This window comes from Parasteatoda tepidariorum, chromosome 3, assembly GCF_982258835.1.
Source record: "Parasteatoda tepidariorum strain Cologne lab strain chromosome 3, Ptep-v5.0, whole genome shotgun sequence".
Classification (NCBI taxonomy): Eukaryota; Metazoa; Arthropoda; class Arachnida; order Araneae; family Theridiidae; genus Parasteatoda; species Parasteatoda tepidariorum.
This window is the reverse complement of record NC_141757.1, coordinates 24,611,547-24,627,291: the sequence shown is the minus strand read 5'-3', so window position 1 is coordinate 24,627,291 and position 15,745 is coordinate 24,611,547. Positions and strand designations below refer to the sequence as shown.

The 15,745-nt window shown below is 27.5% G+C and overlaps 1 protein-coding gene across 4 annotated transcripts; it reads right to left on the bottom strand.

The window, feature by feature from the left end:
* Positions 1-1,374: 1,374 nt before the first annotated feature.
* On the bottom strand, positions 1,375-15,498 carry LOC107438295 (uncharacterized). Of its 4 annotated transcripts, none has more exons than XM_016050535.4 (9): positions 15,424-15,498; positions 11,120-11,166; positions 9,605-9,929; positions 9,131-9,306; positions 7,480-7,716; positions 4,170-4,254; positions 3,914-3,978; positions 2,471-2,716; positions 1,375-1,735 (listed from the first exon to the last, which is right to left on the bottom strand). In XM_016050535.4, the coding sequence occupies exons 3-9, from the start codon at positions 9,921-9,923 to the stop codon at positions 1,568-1,570; spliced, it is 1,296 nt and encodes a 431-aa protein (XP_015906021.2). In that variant the 5' UTR covers positions 9,924-9,929; positions 11,120-11,166; positions 15,424-15,498; the 3' UTR covers positions 1,375-1,567. The 4 variants fall into 4 exon arrangements, with proteins under 4 accessions (XP_015906021.2, XP_015906020.2, XP_015906022.2 ...); XM_016050534.4 differs by having other exon boundaries at positions 15,235-15,444; XM_016050536.4 differs by lacking the exon at positions 15,424-15,498 and adding an exon at positions 15,235-15,305 and having other exon boundaries at positions 11,120-11,189.
* Positions 15,499-15,745: the final 247 nt, after the last annotated feature.

The following is a 15,745-nucleotide window of genomic DNA, read 5'->3' as shown; positions in this document are numbered from 1 at the left end:
GTTGCTTTAGAAACAAGTTAGTACATCTTATAATAGGTTTAATGGAAAGCTATTTTCCAGTTGGTACAAATAAACTCACAAAACAAAATCATAGGAAACATTATGAATAATGATAGATAAAATGAAAATATTATTATTTTTTTGTATTTTATCAGTGTTAGTTTTGTTTTTTATATTCACACTAAACTAAACACCTCACACCTGTCATAAAATGAAACAACCTACTTCGATCAGGTAACAATTTTTTTTTTTTCTTCATAAGGCCATGCCACATACACTGTGGTTTGTGAAAACTAAGTTCTCTTTGAATGAAGATTTGTTATGTTTGATGATAAGTAATAAAATGTCGTTATTGACTTTGAACTAAAAGCCATTAACAGAAGAAAAATCTGGTTTTGGGTATCTTGTAACAGTATATTGAATGTATCAGGAAAAAGTTTAAAGACTACATCAGATGTTGTGGTTATCTGTTTAATTTCCTTTATCTTGAAACAAAGCAATAAATTTTTAATTCATAAAACTGAGTAATTTTTAAAAAGACATGCAGCAAGCCTCTCTTTTTCTCTTGCAAAATAAATAAATTAAAAATAATATTAGAAATGCATTGTTTTTCGATTTCAATGCAAGTAAAAAAAAGCATACTTGATAACCGACAGTAAAAAACATTTTAATAGGATAAATATTTTTGTTTTTTTAATTAGAAAATTTTATTAGTTAAGTAATATCGTAGCTGCCAACATAGATAGGAAAAAATCCAGTAGATTTTACGAAATACAAATTTTATGATAATTGTTGCATAATGCACTAAATATGTTACACATAGGGATTTTTATAGTCATCAAATATGCTTGAAATGTTGTATATTGTGTTTACTCCTAATTGTGAATATTAATAGGCATTTAATTCATAAAAAAATTTAAATTTCTTTAATTAATTTAAAAAGGGAGTTTGAATAAAAATTAATTAAACATTTTATAACAAAAAAAAGTTTTAAACTGATTTCTATGAATGATCGAGGCTTGCTTCATTATATATTATTAATACTTATTTAAATATTCAAGCAAGCAATAATCCGTGCAAAAATTCTATTTCAATAGGAATTTTTTTAAGAAACTTACTCAATTTTAGGGAGTTTTCTAAAATGTACAAAAACCGGGAGAATTTTTATTAAACCAATAGAAACTAGCAGAATTCAGTAGTCCACTGGAAAATCCAGTAGAGTAGGCAGCTGTGCAATACATTTTTTATTTAATTGTATATTATCATTGCTAAAAGCAAACAGGAGCCTACAAAAACCAAATGCAACATAAAAGAAGCATGTGTAAAGTATTAATAATGATAAAAATAGAATTGATTCAATGATAAAAATGGCAATAAAACATTACAAGGTTTTTATTACAGAAATGAAAAATATACATACATTTATTAATAATTATGATGCTACATAATATAATAATAAAAAAACTATGAAAGTTCATTACTATTTTGTAAATTCAAATTTATGATTATTACACAATGCACTCGATGGTTAATTTAAAATGGAGAAAGATACAGCACAGGATATCATTTACAATCCTGGCATAAAATAAGCAATGCTATCTAAAGTCCTTTTGGACACATCTTGGGAGAGACTGTTTAAGACGGGTGATTCAGAGGTTAGACATAAAAGTGGTCCAACGACACACAGGATTGTATCTAACAGAACAGAGAAAATTCCTGACACAGCTAATTGACCCTGCAAAATAAATGAAATATGATTAAAACCAAAACATTTTACAATTCAATTAAACTGTGAATAAAAATTGTGATTGGAAGAGAGCGAATTCTTAATAATACAAGTATTTTTTTTATTACATATATAAGTATTTTATTAATTTGGATGGTATATCTTTATCACCATTTGGTGATATATAATAATTATTATAAAAGAAGATAATAATTTTGAAAGCTTGAAGATAATAATTTTGGTATGAGGTATAAATTATTAAGAATAAATGTCATTTAAAAATTAAACAGGGTTTTATTTAAATTGAGCTGCATTGGTTCAGTGCTTAAGACATAGAACTATCATTGTGAAAAACTGGGGTTCGATACCTGTTGGTAGCTAGAATTTAACCCAGCTTCAGACCAATGGGTACTAGCTTATCTGCAAAGTATAGGCGGTCGGTGTATAATGTTGACCACATTGCCGCCATTATGTTGGAGCTTATGAAATTGTGGAGCCTTAACCTCGTAAGCCAAGCCCGTAAGATACTTGACGGGCTTGTCTTACTCAAAATAGAATGGAAAGAACGATTGCTAACGTAAACAAAGGCCATGTTTCAACAACCAATCAGGATCAAAGATACCCACAATATGCCACTTGCAGGTATACTATTGTAAAATATTAATTAATAGTGTAAAATATTAATTAGCATTTTCTTCTCCACACATTTCTTTATATTGAAATCTTAAACACATAATATTTTACCTCATGTTCAGTTAATCTCTGACCAATAACACTCAAAGAGTCTCCAAGAAGCTTCAAATAAGCTGCAGAATCGATTGCAGATGTTCCAAGAGCCCTTGTGCTCTCACTCAATCCTTTAAAAATATCATCACTTGCAGTGGATGTTGAACGTGTGGTGCTCTTAGGAGATGTTCCATTTGCAGGTCCAGTAGTGATCAAACCTCCAGAATTTTTCAGAGCTAATCTTTTTGCTTTCCTCCTCCAAGCCTAGAATGAAACATTGGCTATAAATATAAGCTTGAAAAAAGTTTCTTGCTTTTACTGTTCAGTAAATTTTTATTTATTTATTAAAATTAGATCAAGTCTAGGAGTTTATAATAGCTCAAATTCAATTAAATGAAAATTTACCAGTTCCGGTTAAAAACTATAAAAGAATACTCTCCTTCTTTATTCAAAAGCAATGAAGATTTTATTGCCTTTTTCTTAAACTTATTTATGTGAAACTACATTTTTGGTTATGAGGGTTATTAAAACAAAACATTAATGTCAACTGTAATTGTAACTGGTTTGTCACCGAGAATTGATGTTAGTCTGTAATAAACAAGAATGAATTGTGACTGATCAGAATTATTGAGATATAAGTTCATTAAATTACAAAGATTTGTCAATAAAGTGCTTAGTTTAAACAGATACATAAAAGCTATGAGTAAAGACTATAAAAATTTTAAGAGCATGTAAAGTAATAATTTTTTCTATGATTAATACAATACAGTGAAATTTCCTGGAAGAGACCACTGTCTGAACTGACAGAGATCAGTTTAATGAAAATATCAATCATTAGTATCCTTTTCAAAAACTGAAGCTTTCAAATTCATTTCCAATTTTATACCTTACTTTTTAAAATTTTATGGATTTGGATTCCTAGTAAATCTGAAAAATTTATTAACTTCCTTTCATGAGATTAGATATCTTTGACATGCTGTTAAAATTATGCATTCGTTCCTTTAAAACCCAGCATATAATTTCATTATAATTCACTATAAACAGTAATATATAATTCACCATAAACAGCATATAACTTTAATATCCCAGCATATAATTTCACTCTCAACCAGTAATGATGAAAAATTTTCTTGCTCACGTGCATGATCAAGCTCAACCTATTGTTTCGGGTATATATTTTTCATTTATTTCATACCCAAAATTGATTTATTTTGAACATGAAGCTGTCTTTCTATTAATATTGAGAATTGTTTAGTTTCTCTTAGAGGACTTTAAAAAAAAACATGAAGTTGATTGGGTAAAAAAATTGATGCTTTTAAAATGTGGTTAGTTGAGGAAGTGGTTTTTCATTGAAGTTTTATTCTATTGCATAACTTTCAAAAACTCAAATCTAGTTAGTGACATTTCTCAAGATGAGAGTAATTTTATTTTTATACAATTTTTTCATAGAAAAAAACATACCATTTTTTCTTTGTCTGGCAATGCTTGCCAAGCCTCTCCCAATTTTTTGCCAATGTTTCCAAAACCTAAATACAAAAATTCCAACAGTTCAAATTTTAAGAAAAGAAATTAAACTCAAAAATATCTTAGATGCACTATTTATTGAAACACAATTATATTTCACTAAATGAAATAAAATGTCCAAGCTGGAGTGAATAATAAATCATGCATTTTAAAGCTATTCATAAATTTGACATAAGAGAATTTGATAATTTACCAATAGCACCAGAGGCAGCTGCAATCCTTTTGCGATTTTCAATACACCATAATGTATATGCAGTTGGAGGTTTTGATTTTCCAGGCTATTAAAACAACAATAATATTTATAATTTTCATTGTATGATGCATCAAATAATTTAAATGCTTTATTGATCACTAAAATTAACATGATGCGGAAAGCAAACATTTATTATTTTTATGAATTTATTTACATGCATAACTCATATACTGTTATTTTAGATAAGATATCAGCATAATATTAGTTTTTCAAAAGCTATTTTGAAACATAATTTTAAGTAATTTTGATGCTAGAATGTAATAAATATATTTTCTCTTACGTTCTGTGGAAAATTTGCAGTAAGGTTTAAAAGTTACACTGCACAAAGAAAAAAAAAACATTTTTTTTTTAGTAAATTTAAACTTTCTTTTTCTGATGGTGCTTTACTTAAAATTCATTGTAATTTCATTTATACACATATTTTCATTTATTATTAATACACATAATTCATAGTCAATTTTTTAAACAAAAATTAAACACTTTTTAAGTGCTCAAAAAATATTTATAGCACTTTGAAAAAATCATGCACCAATAATTTATTTTTTTCCCTTCCTATTATAGAAATCTCTACATATACTTAGCATTAAGTTCTCGACTTGATTTTATTAGCCACCATAAAACATGTTAAACATGTTCAATAAAGAGTTGTTCATTCATTAATTAAAAAATAGTTACTTTATTCAAATTTGGAAAATATATAAATAAATTTCATTTTAAAATTACAATTAGTTAAACTATAAAAAAATTATTGGACAAATTATTTAGATTTTAATGAAATTTATTTTTAAATGTATACTATACCAAAGCCTTTATATGATTAATATTTTTTTCAAACTAAATTGATTAAGATGTGTAGAAAATTACAACAAACAAAGGAAATTTAAATAAAGTTATATTACAAATGAAAAAAAGCAGATGCACCTTATAAAATTTTTATTAAATTTATTAATTTGGTTCAATACTTTTTTAAACAAATGATTAAAATAAAGTTTCAATAAATTTAAAATGAAAATATCAATGCAAAACACTAATTCAAAGCATTGTTAACATTGTAAAACATTGTTAATTTCAAAGGTTTTTTTAAACTCAAATAATAAAGAGATGAAAATTTTTTTTTTGAAATGACAAATTTGAATAATAACAGATTTAATACTGTATTTTATAAATATTAAATAAGTGAAAGGCATTCATACTTTTTTAAAACTTTGCCTCAAAAAATTATTGCATTTTTTTTCGCATAAAATAAGAGTTCTGAAAATTTCAATAACAAATCCAGTGATAAACAAAAGAACAAAAAGCTTAAAATAATTTATACAATTGGTGGACAGTCCCTTAGGAGCAAACTCCTGCAATTATAAAATTATTACTCATTTTAAACTTCATTAAATCAAATGAATAAAAGGGAGATGGAGTGGAGTTTTGGAGTTGTTGACTGCACTGGATCCAAAGGAAAATATTTAATTAGTGAACAATCCCTAAGTTAAGTTCAAGGATTATGGTACTGATTTTAAAAAATTGAACAGTACTAGAAGGCCATGATATTTCATCTGACATATGCAATGTGGTTTCAATGAAGAAACTATTAAGGAAAGAAAATGTGTAAGAAAAAATATTTGGAAATGTTAAGCTGATTCTTATGATTGACCCTGCGATTTCAGAAGGTAAGGGATAAAAACCGAAATTGGGAGTCTCTTATAAAATGCAGCGAGTTGCAGGTGTAATTGTAGGAATCTTTTCAGAGAATTCAACTCAATGTACATGCTAGGAAACATGTACAACATCCAACATGTATAACAATTGACATTTCAGCAAGATAAAGACGTCAGTAGGTCAAAACTCATTGTTGTTGAATGACACTATTGTGAAAACATTGTGTGATTCATTGCGACAATCCTCCAAGGAAAGAAAAAAATATCTTTTTTGAAGAAAAAAAGAAAATTAAACACTTTTCACAAACATGCAATGAAAATAAGCACCTTTAAGTACTTTATAAAAACGCTACACATCATGAATTTTTAGGAAATAATTTAACTAAAATGACTGAATACATATATTGTTTTCAGAAAATATATGCAAATTGTGTGTGTTTCATATGGCTTTATTAGTAACTCAATCCAGAAAATTTGACAGCTCACTGCATCACAAAGGAGCAGAAAAATAACAAAGAAACAATCCAACAATTTAGGTAAAGTGAACAAAAATTAATATGCAAATTAATCGCACACAATTATTTACCAAAAAACCTGTATCCTTCTCAAATGCAAAAGCTCTATTTGAGCTAATAAGAATCATTTAAATGAGGAAAATATGAATGGTTATACAAAACAGAACGTTCGGAAAAAAAAATTAAATAACTAATTACAAATAATTGAAGAAGCGATAAGATAGTCAAAATTCACCATAACATATACCTCAACAGTATTTTAAAAGAACTCCTTAACATTTAATTCTGAATAACATAACAATGCTTGTAATATGTATATAAATAAACATAAATATATAAATTTAATAAAACATCAGATAATTAATTCAGATGACATATTATGTATTTGATTTCAGTAGTCTTTTATTCAATTTGCATATATTTTTTTTAATCTTTTAATACAATATATTAATATGAAAGGCTGAGTAATCTAGTTCAATTATTTAGTTGCCAACCATTTTCAAGTTTTTATTACATTAGTTTCAATTAAATTTTTTTGAAAAAAGTAGTTTGACAATGGATGCATATCTTTGTATACAATGAAGTTTGATTACCTGACAGTGAAGCATTAAAATTTAAGTAACATTACTAAAAATAAGTAGCGACTATAATAAAGTTAAAAAAAATCATAGATACAGTTTTGTTTCATGTTTGTTGTTTTAAACAGAGTAAAATCAAGGATAGGAGTAAAATTTTAAAGCAAATTGTAACTTTCTTCCTCTATTTTTTTTTTATTTAACAAGGTATAATAAATTTTATAAAAGTAGGGCTTTAAATAAATTAGCATTGGGATTGTTCATTTAAGTAAACAAAAGAGAAAGTAAACAAAAATTTTTTTAAATGTATATTTTTAAATTTTATATTTTATTAAACAGTATCAGTATTCTTTTAAATAAAAAGAAAACTAATAAAAATGCCTTATAAAAGGAAACTAATTACCTAAATTGCTTGTTTCTAAAATAACTTATAAGATAAAATAAGTGCACAAGTAAATTTTACTATGGTACATAATAAATAATAACTCAAAATAAATCAAATAGAACGAACCGGTTTATCCTTTTTGGCAGCAGCTGCAGCAGTAGCAATATTACGGATAACCGGCTTTTTCTTCAGAGGAGCATTTTTACGAGGGCCGAAATTAGGCTCCTTTCTCTGGACAGGTGGTTTCTTCTTAGATAAAGCACCTTTGCCTCGAGATGTGAGAGAGTCATTGGATTCCTCGGCAATGACCAGTGCTGAATCACTTGCCTCATCCTCACTGTTATCCATAGACATTCCACTACTCTATTTTAAAATAATAATAAATACATTTAAATTTGTTAATTTGAAGAGTTACAATGCATATTTGTACAGGATCAAGAAGATTGAAAGATTATCTTTATTGATTATATAATTTATCGATTATATAGCATAGAAGATATATTTGTACATTCACTAGAACATCCAGAAAAAAATATGTAAGCATTCAGAAAAAAAAGATACAGAATCTTGAGGCTTAGAATGATATTCGTGAGATAGATTTAACTGGTAAAAATTCCATTCAGCAAAAACATACACACAAAAAATTGCATACATATATTTGCAAATTTGTAGTTATAAAATTAATACATTACATGCAATTTTATTGAAATTAAAAATATTAATGAATAAAAATGAACAAATCTTTTCATAAAATTTCTGTCATTTGATGTGTACCGAAATGTATACCCTAAGGAAAAATACAAGACATATTTTAATGCTAGTTAACTAATAATTAATGATCTGTGTATTTATTTCATATTTATCAAATAATAATTTATCACTTGTGAATTTCTAGTAAACAAATCATAATATTTTTTTATGATTTTCACCTAACATAATAGTCATTATTATGGCCCTACAAATTATGCAAAATGTAGAAAACTGCATAACTTACAATTGCCAAAATAATTGCTATATATTCTAATAGTTTTAATTTTTGATTTACATGAAACTTCACATTCTTTTAATTTTGAGATTAATTTCAGTAACGTATACCTGACTAATCCACTGTCCCAAAATCAAATTTAATCAACTAGCTTTAAACTGTACAAAAACTGCTAGAGTTGTTGATGCAGAACAAATGGTTACCATAAATATTGATGATAACTGTTAAGAAATATTACAGGAATGGGTGATCAAGCAATAAAACTTGAGTATGCTGCATAAAAAAAATATGTTAAAGTTAGTTCTGACCTGAACTTTAAAAAAAATCAGATTCTCGAATTCTGAGGAAGTCTTAGAGAAATTCTCAGAACTTAAAAGAAAAGCAAGGAAAGTGCTCTCTGTACTGCTTAATTCATTAAACACTGTGAAAGAGCTGAATCTTGGTATGATCAAATTTTCATGAAACAAAGACAAAATTTGAATCAATGTTGGGAATTTTAATTATCACTGTGAAGTTTAAAATAGATTTATAGTAACTTAACTGTAATAGGGACATTGCAATGAAAAACTAGTATAATTTTCATTTTGTGACGCAGCTAGTTAACCTTTTAACAAGAAAAAAAAAGAAGAGAAATTGCGATAAAAAAGAATTATTACTTACACAGTAAATTTCATTTATGTGGGGGGGGGGAAACCTTCATTTCATAAAGAAGTAATATTAAATCAGCAAATATAGTGCTTTCAGATAAAAGATTCCTTTTATATAAGATTAAATCAGTAACAAAAAAATTACCTGTCTGTAAGATTCAACGACTACTTTTTCTTGCTGTGTTGGTATATGTTGAATATTCTGCATCACAGTACCTTTATCAACATTAGAATACCACTGACGAGAATCATTTTCATCATTATCAGAATCATCTGAAGATGAGGACGACGACGAGGATTCACTTGATACTGAGCTAGAATCTGAAACAATTTTTTTTAATTGATTTTTTTATAGATAGGAACGTAATTTCAAAATATAATACTGAAATTATCCTAAAAGTTTTGCATAGTAATTTCAATCTTTTAGAGGCAAGTTTTCTCATTAAGATTATCAGTAGCAATTGCACTGTAAACACAAATTAAAGAAAATTCCCATGTAAAAGAAAATAAGATTAGGGGGAAAAACAAAATCTAACTAAACAGAGCTTAAAAATACAGTATTATAGCCCATACACCCGAAGAAGTTTTACACAAAAAGATTTAGTCAAAACTAAAATACCAGATTCTTTAGATCCATCAGCAGAAGAATCATCATAAAATCTCCTCTGATCTGACTTTGGTTTCATGGCAGCTCCTTGAGGAAGCTTGGTTATAGTCTGAGGAGGTCTCTTTCCTTGAGATAAATTAAGCGAGATTTTTGGAATTTTTATGGGCGCAACTCTTTTATCGTCAAACTCATCAAATTCGTCAGACGTCCTACTTTTTTTCCGTGGTTTCCCTTGCATGTCCAAATCATTAATGTCAAAATCTTCCATTTCTTTCACCTTTGCAGATTTTTTAAGAACTCTTCCAGATCTTGAAATCTGAGGACTGTCCATGACTTACTGGAAAGTAGAAAAAAGCATTATATTACGAAAATGAAGATTTTCAAATAAAAGGGAATTAATAAATGATTGAACTTCAATCGATTCACTTCGATCGATCATCGACAGATAAAAATTTATAAGAATTGTTGCTTATGTTAGAATCGTAAAGCTTATTTTAAAACCCAAGAAGTTGTTGTTGTCTTCAGCCATGTTATCGACAGAGGTTATCGATTTTTCTTGTTTTCTAGTGGCTCCATCTATGGCCAAGAATTCGATTTCTGCCACACCCACTCATCCACAAATCGTAATTTTGACCTGAACCAGAGAACGATTCTCGATTCTTGAAAAATTCTTGATTTATATTCGGAAACATGCATTACTTTTTTAATAGTATAACAGAAATAAAGTTATAACAAATAATAATACAGTTAATAAGAAAGAATACTGTTAATAAGAAGTTAGCTTAAGAAATGAAATTCTAACAAATTTATATCACTTTGTTTAAGAACCTCACCCTAACTAAAATTATTATTAGATAATAAAGAACAGAAGAATAAAATTTTTAAAAGAGAAAAGTATGATATATGTATATGATTGATAAATTTAATGGATCTTCTGAAAAGAAATTCACAATTATAAGAATCGCATCTTTTGAACTTCATGAATAAGGCTTTGCAATTACATTATTCACTCTTGATTAACAATGGGAAGTAAACCGTATTTCATTCACCATTTGACCAGAATGAAAATATTTTGTTTTGAAAGCATTTTAAAATGCTTGAAACTTACTTTCAAACTGATTTTCTATGATAGCAAAAAAATATGAAATTAAAGCTCAGTTGCTATATTGGAATGAAGGGTTCAGTTCAGACATTTTAATGGGCATTAAAATAACATTGGATCTATGGAATAGCTACGAGACATTATGAATTGGTATTTATAATGATAGGAAAGAACACAGACTGTATATAAAATGCAAATTATGTGAAAACTGTTTGCTACATCATTATAAACAAGAATTTAATTAGGACAGTAGAAATTTCAAGCACTTCTTGGTATCTCTTATTAAAATAAAAAAGAAATGTCATTGCCGATAGTCAAAAAATATATCTTTATTGAAAATTAAAAATTTTTGTGTGATGAAAAAAAAAATTATAAAATTTAAAAGTCATCATGCTTGAAAAATAAAAAAAAATTTAAAAACTTACTTTATATACTCAAGAGATCTCTTGAAAGAAAGTTGTCAAAATTATTCCTGAAATAATATCAGATGCTTCTTTAGAAAGAGAAAAATAAAACACCATGCAAATTAAAACTAATAAACTAAACTTAAAAAAAAAAATTAAATAAATAGTAATAGTTTCCAAAACTAAAAAGGAAATAGGAGATGTCTAACATTTTTTTTTTTTTTTTACTGTGCCTATTTTTTATGCATATTTATTATGAAGGGAAGAGTGGATGAGAAGGGGTACGTCGATTAGGTCAAAATTAGTTCCGTTTTCTAGCGTGCAAACTTCGAATTACACTTTACTAGTCAAGAAGAAAAGAAGGATTTACCGCATTGGTGTGATGTTAAATAATTCATCGTGTCGATGTAGAGAAGTATTTTTACAATGTCAACTCTCGAATGTTCTTTTGTTTTTAAATTAATCTTATTAATTTGTCATAACACAGAGTTTTCCCTAGGAATAAAAAAAGGCAGGCACTTTCTCACAGAAAAGGGCGCTTTACGGTTTGAAAGAGCAGTCACTTAACACCATAAAAATTTATCCAAATGCTTAATATCATATAATAATTAACAATAACCTCTTGTACTGTTTTATGTGTGTGTTTCAAAAAGTAATTCTTATTCTTTATCAAAATCGGAGAAAAATAAAAAAAAAACATTTAGGACAAATTTATTTTTATAAAAAGCAATTAAAAAATTTTCAAACAAAAAAAATTTATTAATTAATTAATAGATAAATAATAAACTGGAAAAGATATTGAAAATTAACTTGAAAGCTTTTTTCTATAATTTAAACTGAAAATTATGAGGTAATAAACATTTAAAGATGACTTTTTTCTTTAAAAAAAAAGTTATTTAAAAATAATCTTAAAATTTAAAATCATCTAAAAAATTTATTAATATACCCTTGAATATACCCTGACAAGATAAATATTTGTAATAGAAATCAGATTTAAATTAAACACAGATAATTTTACCAGTGTGTAATTAGTATTTAAACAGAGTATTATTATTTTTAATTGGAGTACAAATAAAAAGCAGTATTTTTAATGGATGGCAGCTTATTTTTGAAAAAAAAAAAAAGCAAACAGGGCATATTAAAGGGCAGGCAGGGGGGTTCACCCTTTTAAAAATGCTTAGGAAGAACACTGCGTAACAATTATATAAAAAACACTTTTAGTCCAGCTTATTATACGTCTTCTAAAGATTCATACCCTAACAAACAATAAGGGTTTAGTTAAATAGTAGCACTGTTCCGTTTCGACAGCCTCTGCATTTGGAGTAAGATCGGTACTACACCTTCTGATATGTGCCTATGCTGAGCCAACTAAATCTGCAGTGCAGCGGAAGAAGAAGATAACTACATTTAAGACTGTACAAAGGTTTTATGGACCACAGGATAAAATTTATAGCAAGCTCCTTTGGTTTCAAAAGCCTCATTTTCATATATTGCGAAATTTAAGACCCTTATACGAAAGTGCAGTTTTTAAATAGATAACGAAATTTCCTGCTATTTTACTATAAAAACTAGAAGTATAGCCTCCATGGAGAGCTATACTTAACTAGAATTTGTTTTTGTTCTGTATTTGCCCTGTAATTTGTTCATGGAAGCCCCAGCCATTTGAAATAAAAATAAAATAAAAACTATAAAAACTAATTACTAAGCACTATATCTTTTGTAATGAATTGTGGTCAAGTCCCCCTCTCTTCTTAAGCACAGCTGTGCCTGCATGATATGTAAAATACTTGCATAATTTTCAGTGATTTTCATATGAAATAGAAATATCTGCATTTTTCACTGATATTCTAGAATTTTTAAATTTCTAATATTAAAAACTTCATAACAAAAACATCAAGGGGAAAAAAAGCATTCAAACACAAAAAATTTAATAGTACCTAATATTCATGCTAGGTTTATTCAAATAAATAAAAATAAAAAAAACAGAAGTAATAATTATATTAATAATTTGTTTTTGAAGATTGTAGGGGTCATAAGGGAGTGGAAAATTTCAGATTTAGAAAACCAGTGATTCTGCTACAAATAAACCTTGGTTCAGCACCAGCTCTAAAACTTGACTACAAGGATCATCTGTACTAATTGCACTCACTGTACCAATTGTACTCACAACTTTATTGATTGAAATGCTTTAAGTTTTACCACAAATAAGACAGTATTCAAAACATCACACATATTTTTGAAAATTACCTTTTTAGAGGAGGACTGGAACATTTATAGAGTAACAGTTGCCTTTAAAAAATTTAGGTCAAAAACAGTTATTTATACCATATTTTTCAGCAACCAGATAAAAAGAATAAAAATTAGTGCAAGGTCAAATAACTTTTTTTTTTTCATTTTATTTTGTCTTTTAAAAGTATCCTTTTCAGTTTTTTAATGTATACATACTAATTTATGTAGACCTAAGAGAGTTAAGCTTTTTTTTTCTTTCTGTCTCTTAACTTTTTCAAAACTTTCTCCAAATACAACAGAACATATTTATTTAACAATCGTAGGTATAATTTTAACAAATGGTTCACAGAAACCTCTGGCAAATTTTTATCGATTAAGTTCTTAATAATCAGCATAGATTTATTTCTATACTAGAAGTCAATAGTTGATGCTCAAAAAATCTGAAAGAAAAACCAGACACTTAAACTTACAATTTATCACATCATCTGCAAGATAACATTATTAAATAAGAAAGAAATTCTTTTTTATTATTACAGAAATAATATTGGCATATTTCCACAAAAAAATTACATCTTATTTTAATATTCTATTTGTTTTCCAAAATTCGTTTAATTTAGAATAATTATTTTTTCAACAACTGTTATGAATTTTCATTTGTGATTTCAATAAGCCTAAACCAACTTTCAGGGATATTTTTACAAGACCACCCACCTAACTCCAATAGCCTAAAAGTTAAATTACATTGATCCAATCTTACACTTGAAATAAACTTAATTATATACTAATTGTCCCTTTGTGCATTTTTTTTTCCATCTTCAGTTTCTTGCATGCCACTTTCCAGTTTTCGGCATAAATTAGCCTTCATTAGACAAAGGTACTGACATGTAAATCTTCAAACACCATATTATACCAAAGTATAGGAGATTCATAAAATACCTTTAGATAAGCTTTTAAATTCCTTTAGAGCATTTTAAAATATATTTCGAATCCCAGCGATTGCTGGTTGATGAAAATTCCGCATCCGGCCTACACTTATCTAACCACGGGAGGTTTTCGTTGTTTTCTTCACCAAGTAACGCAAATGCAGGTTAGTTCCATCAAAAACTTCTCCTTAAAGGCTAATTTCTCTCAATAGATGATCCAGGAGCTTCCTTGTCTTCTGAATTGGGTTCAATATTACAAGGCTATGAAGTTGAGCATAAGTAGTCGTAAACCTAAAATCGGGTCGGCCGTTCAACGATGGTTATGAAATAATATAGAGAGATTTTGTGTTTGCAAAAAGTTTTTCATTTTATCTAAGCCCAAAAACCGCTATGACTTAGGTACTTTTTGGAAAGTTGGGTGAAAGCAACAATTTACCGAAAAATGTCACAAATTTTTTTAAAAATTCTTTTATTTCATTTATTTTATAAACGCATAAAACTTAATAAAATTAAAAAAAAAGCGTTGAACATCCTTGCAACTGTTAATTCAGAAGTACCACTCATATTGAGTAGAAATCTACCAAAACGACTTTATAATATTAAAATATAAATATATATCCCCATATATACTATGATCCTATTATAGGTATATTATGTAGAATTATTACATCGCGTTTGAAAGTAATGCATATTTTACTAATATTGTTTATAAAAATATTAATTATAGTAAGAAGAATTTTAGTAAGAGGAAAAATTGCACAAAAAGAAAGCAAATGAAACTCCTTTTATTATTTGAGAAACTGCGTCACAGACCGGTAAGTTTTCCCAGACGCAGGGAATATCGAAGAGATAATTATCTTTTAACAAATAAATGCTTCACTTCAAATATAGGATTAAAAAGTCATATTGTAAGTGCAATAGAAAAAAAGCTGAAATATTAACCAATACATAGAAGCATATTTCAAGTAATTTAAATAATTTTACCAGTTTAAAACATGGAGAACAGAGCAACATGTAGGCTCTAGTATATTATTTCGTTTTTCAAATAACTATTTTTGAAGATAAGTAAAAATATGCACAAATAAGGAATAATAAATTTATATTGATCAATATGAAAATATCGAATTTCTTCAATTTTTCTAATAATTGTAAATAAATAAAAAAAAATCAAACCTTTTTTACACGGTTCCAGCTAAGTTTCGATTCAAGTACTAACGGTTTACTTACACTATCTACAAAAAATGCGTTTTTTCGCATACAAATTGAAATACACGAATCAGATACTGAGCATTCGGGGGGCCTCCCTGGCCGAGCGGTATCGCCGGTCCAAACGCTCTGTTAAGTGTGGAGGTAGCGGGTTCGAATCCCGCCGTAACCCTGGATGTATTCTTTGTGATGTCTTTCTCTGAATTGTTCAATCTGTATTTTCTATTTGACAATGACTTATAAGCCTATATATTGAGCACACAAGTCAGCAAATATATGTAATTTCAAT

What these genes read in the sequence shown, in the direction of transcription:
- LOC107438295 (XM_016050535.4), bottom strand. Translation starts at nt 9,923, where the DNA reads ATGGACAGTCCTCAGATTTCAAGATCTGGAAGAGTTCTTAAAAAATCT. An exon ending in AGCTGCCTCTGGTGCTATTG is followed by an intron (nt 3,979 to 4,169) that starts GTAAATTATCAA and finishes TTTTGTATTTAG; the next exon opens with GTTTTGGAAACATTGGCAAA. An exon ending in AGAGATTAACTGAACATGAG is followed by an intron (nt 1,736 to 2,470) that starts GTAAAATATTAT and finishes TTTATTTTGCAG; the next exon opens with GGTCAATTAGCTGTGTCAGG.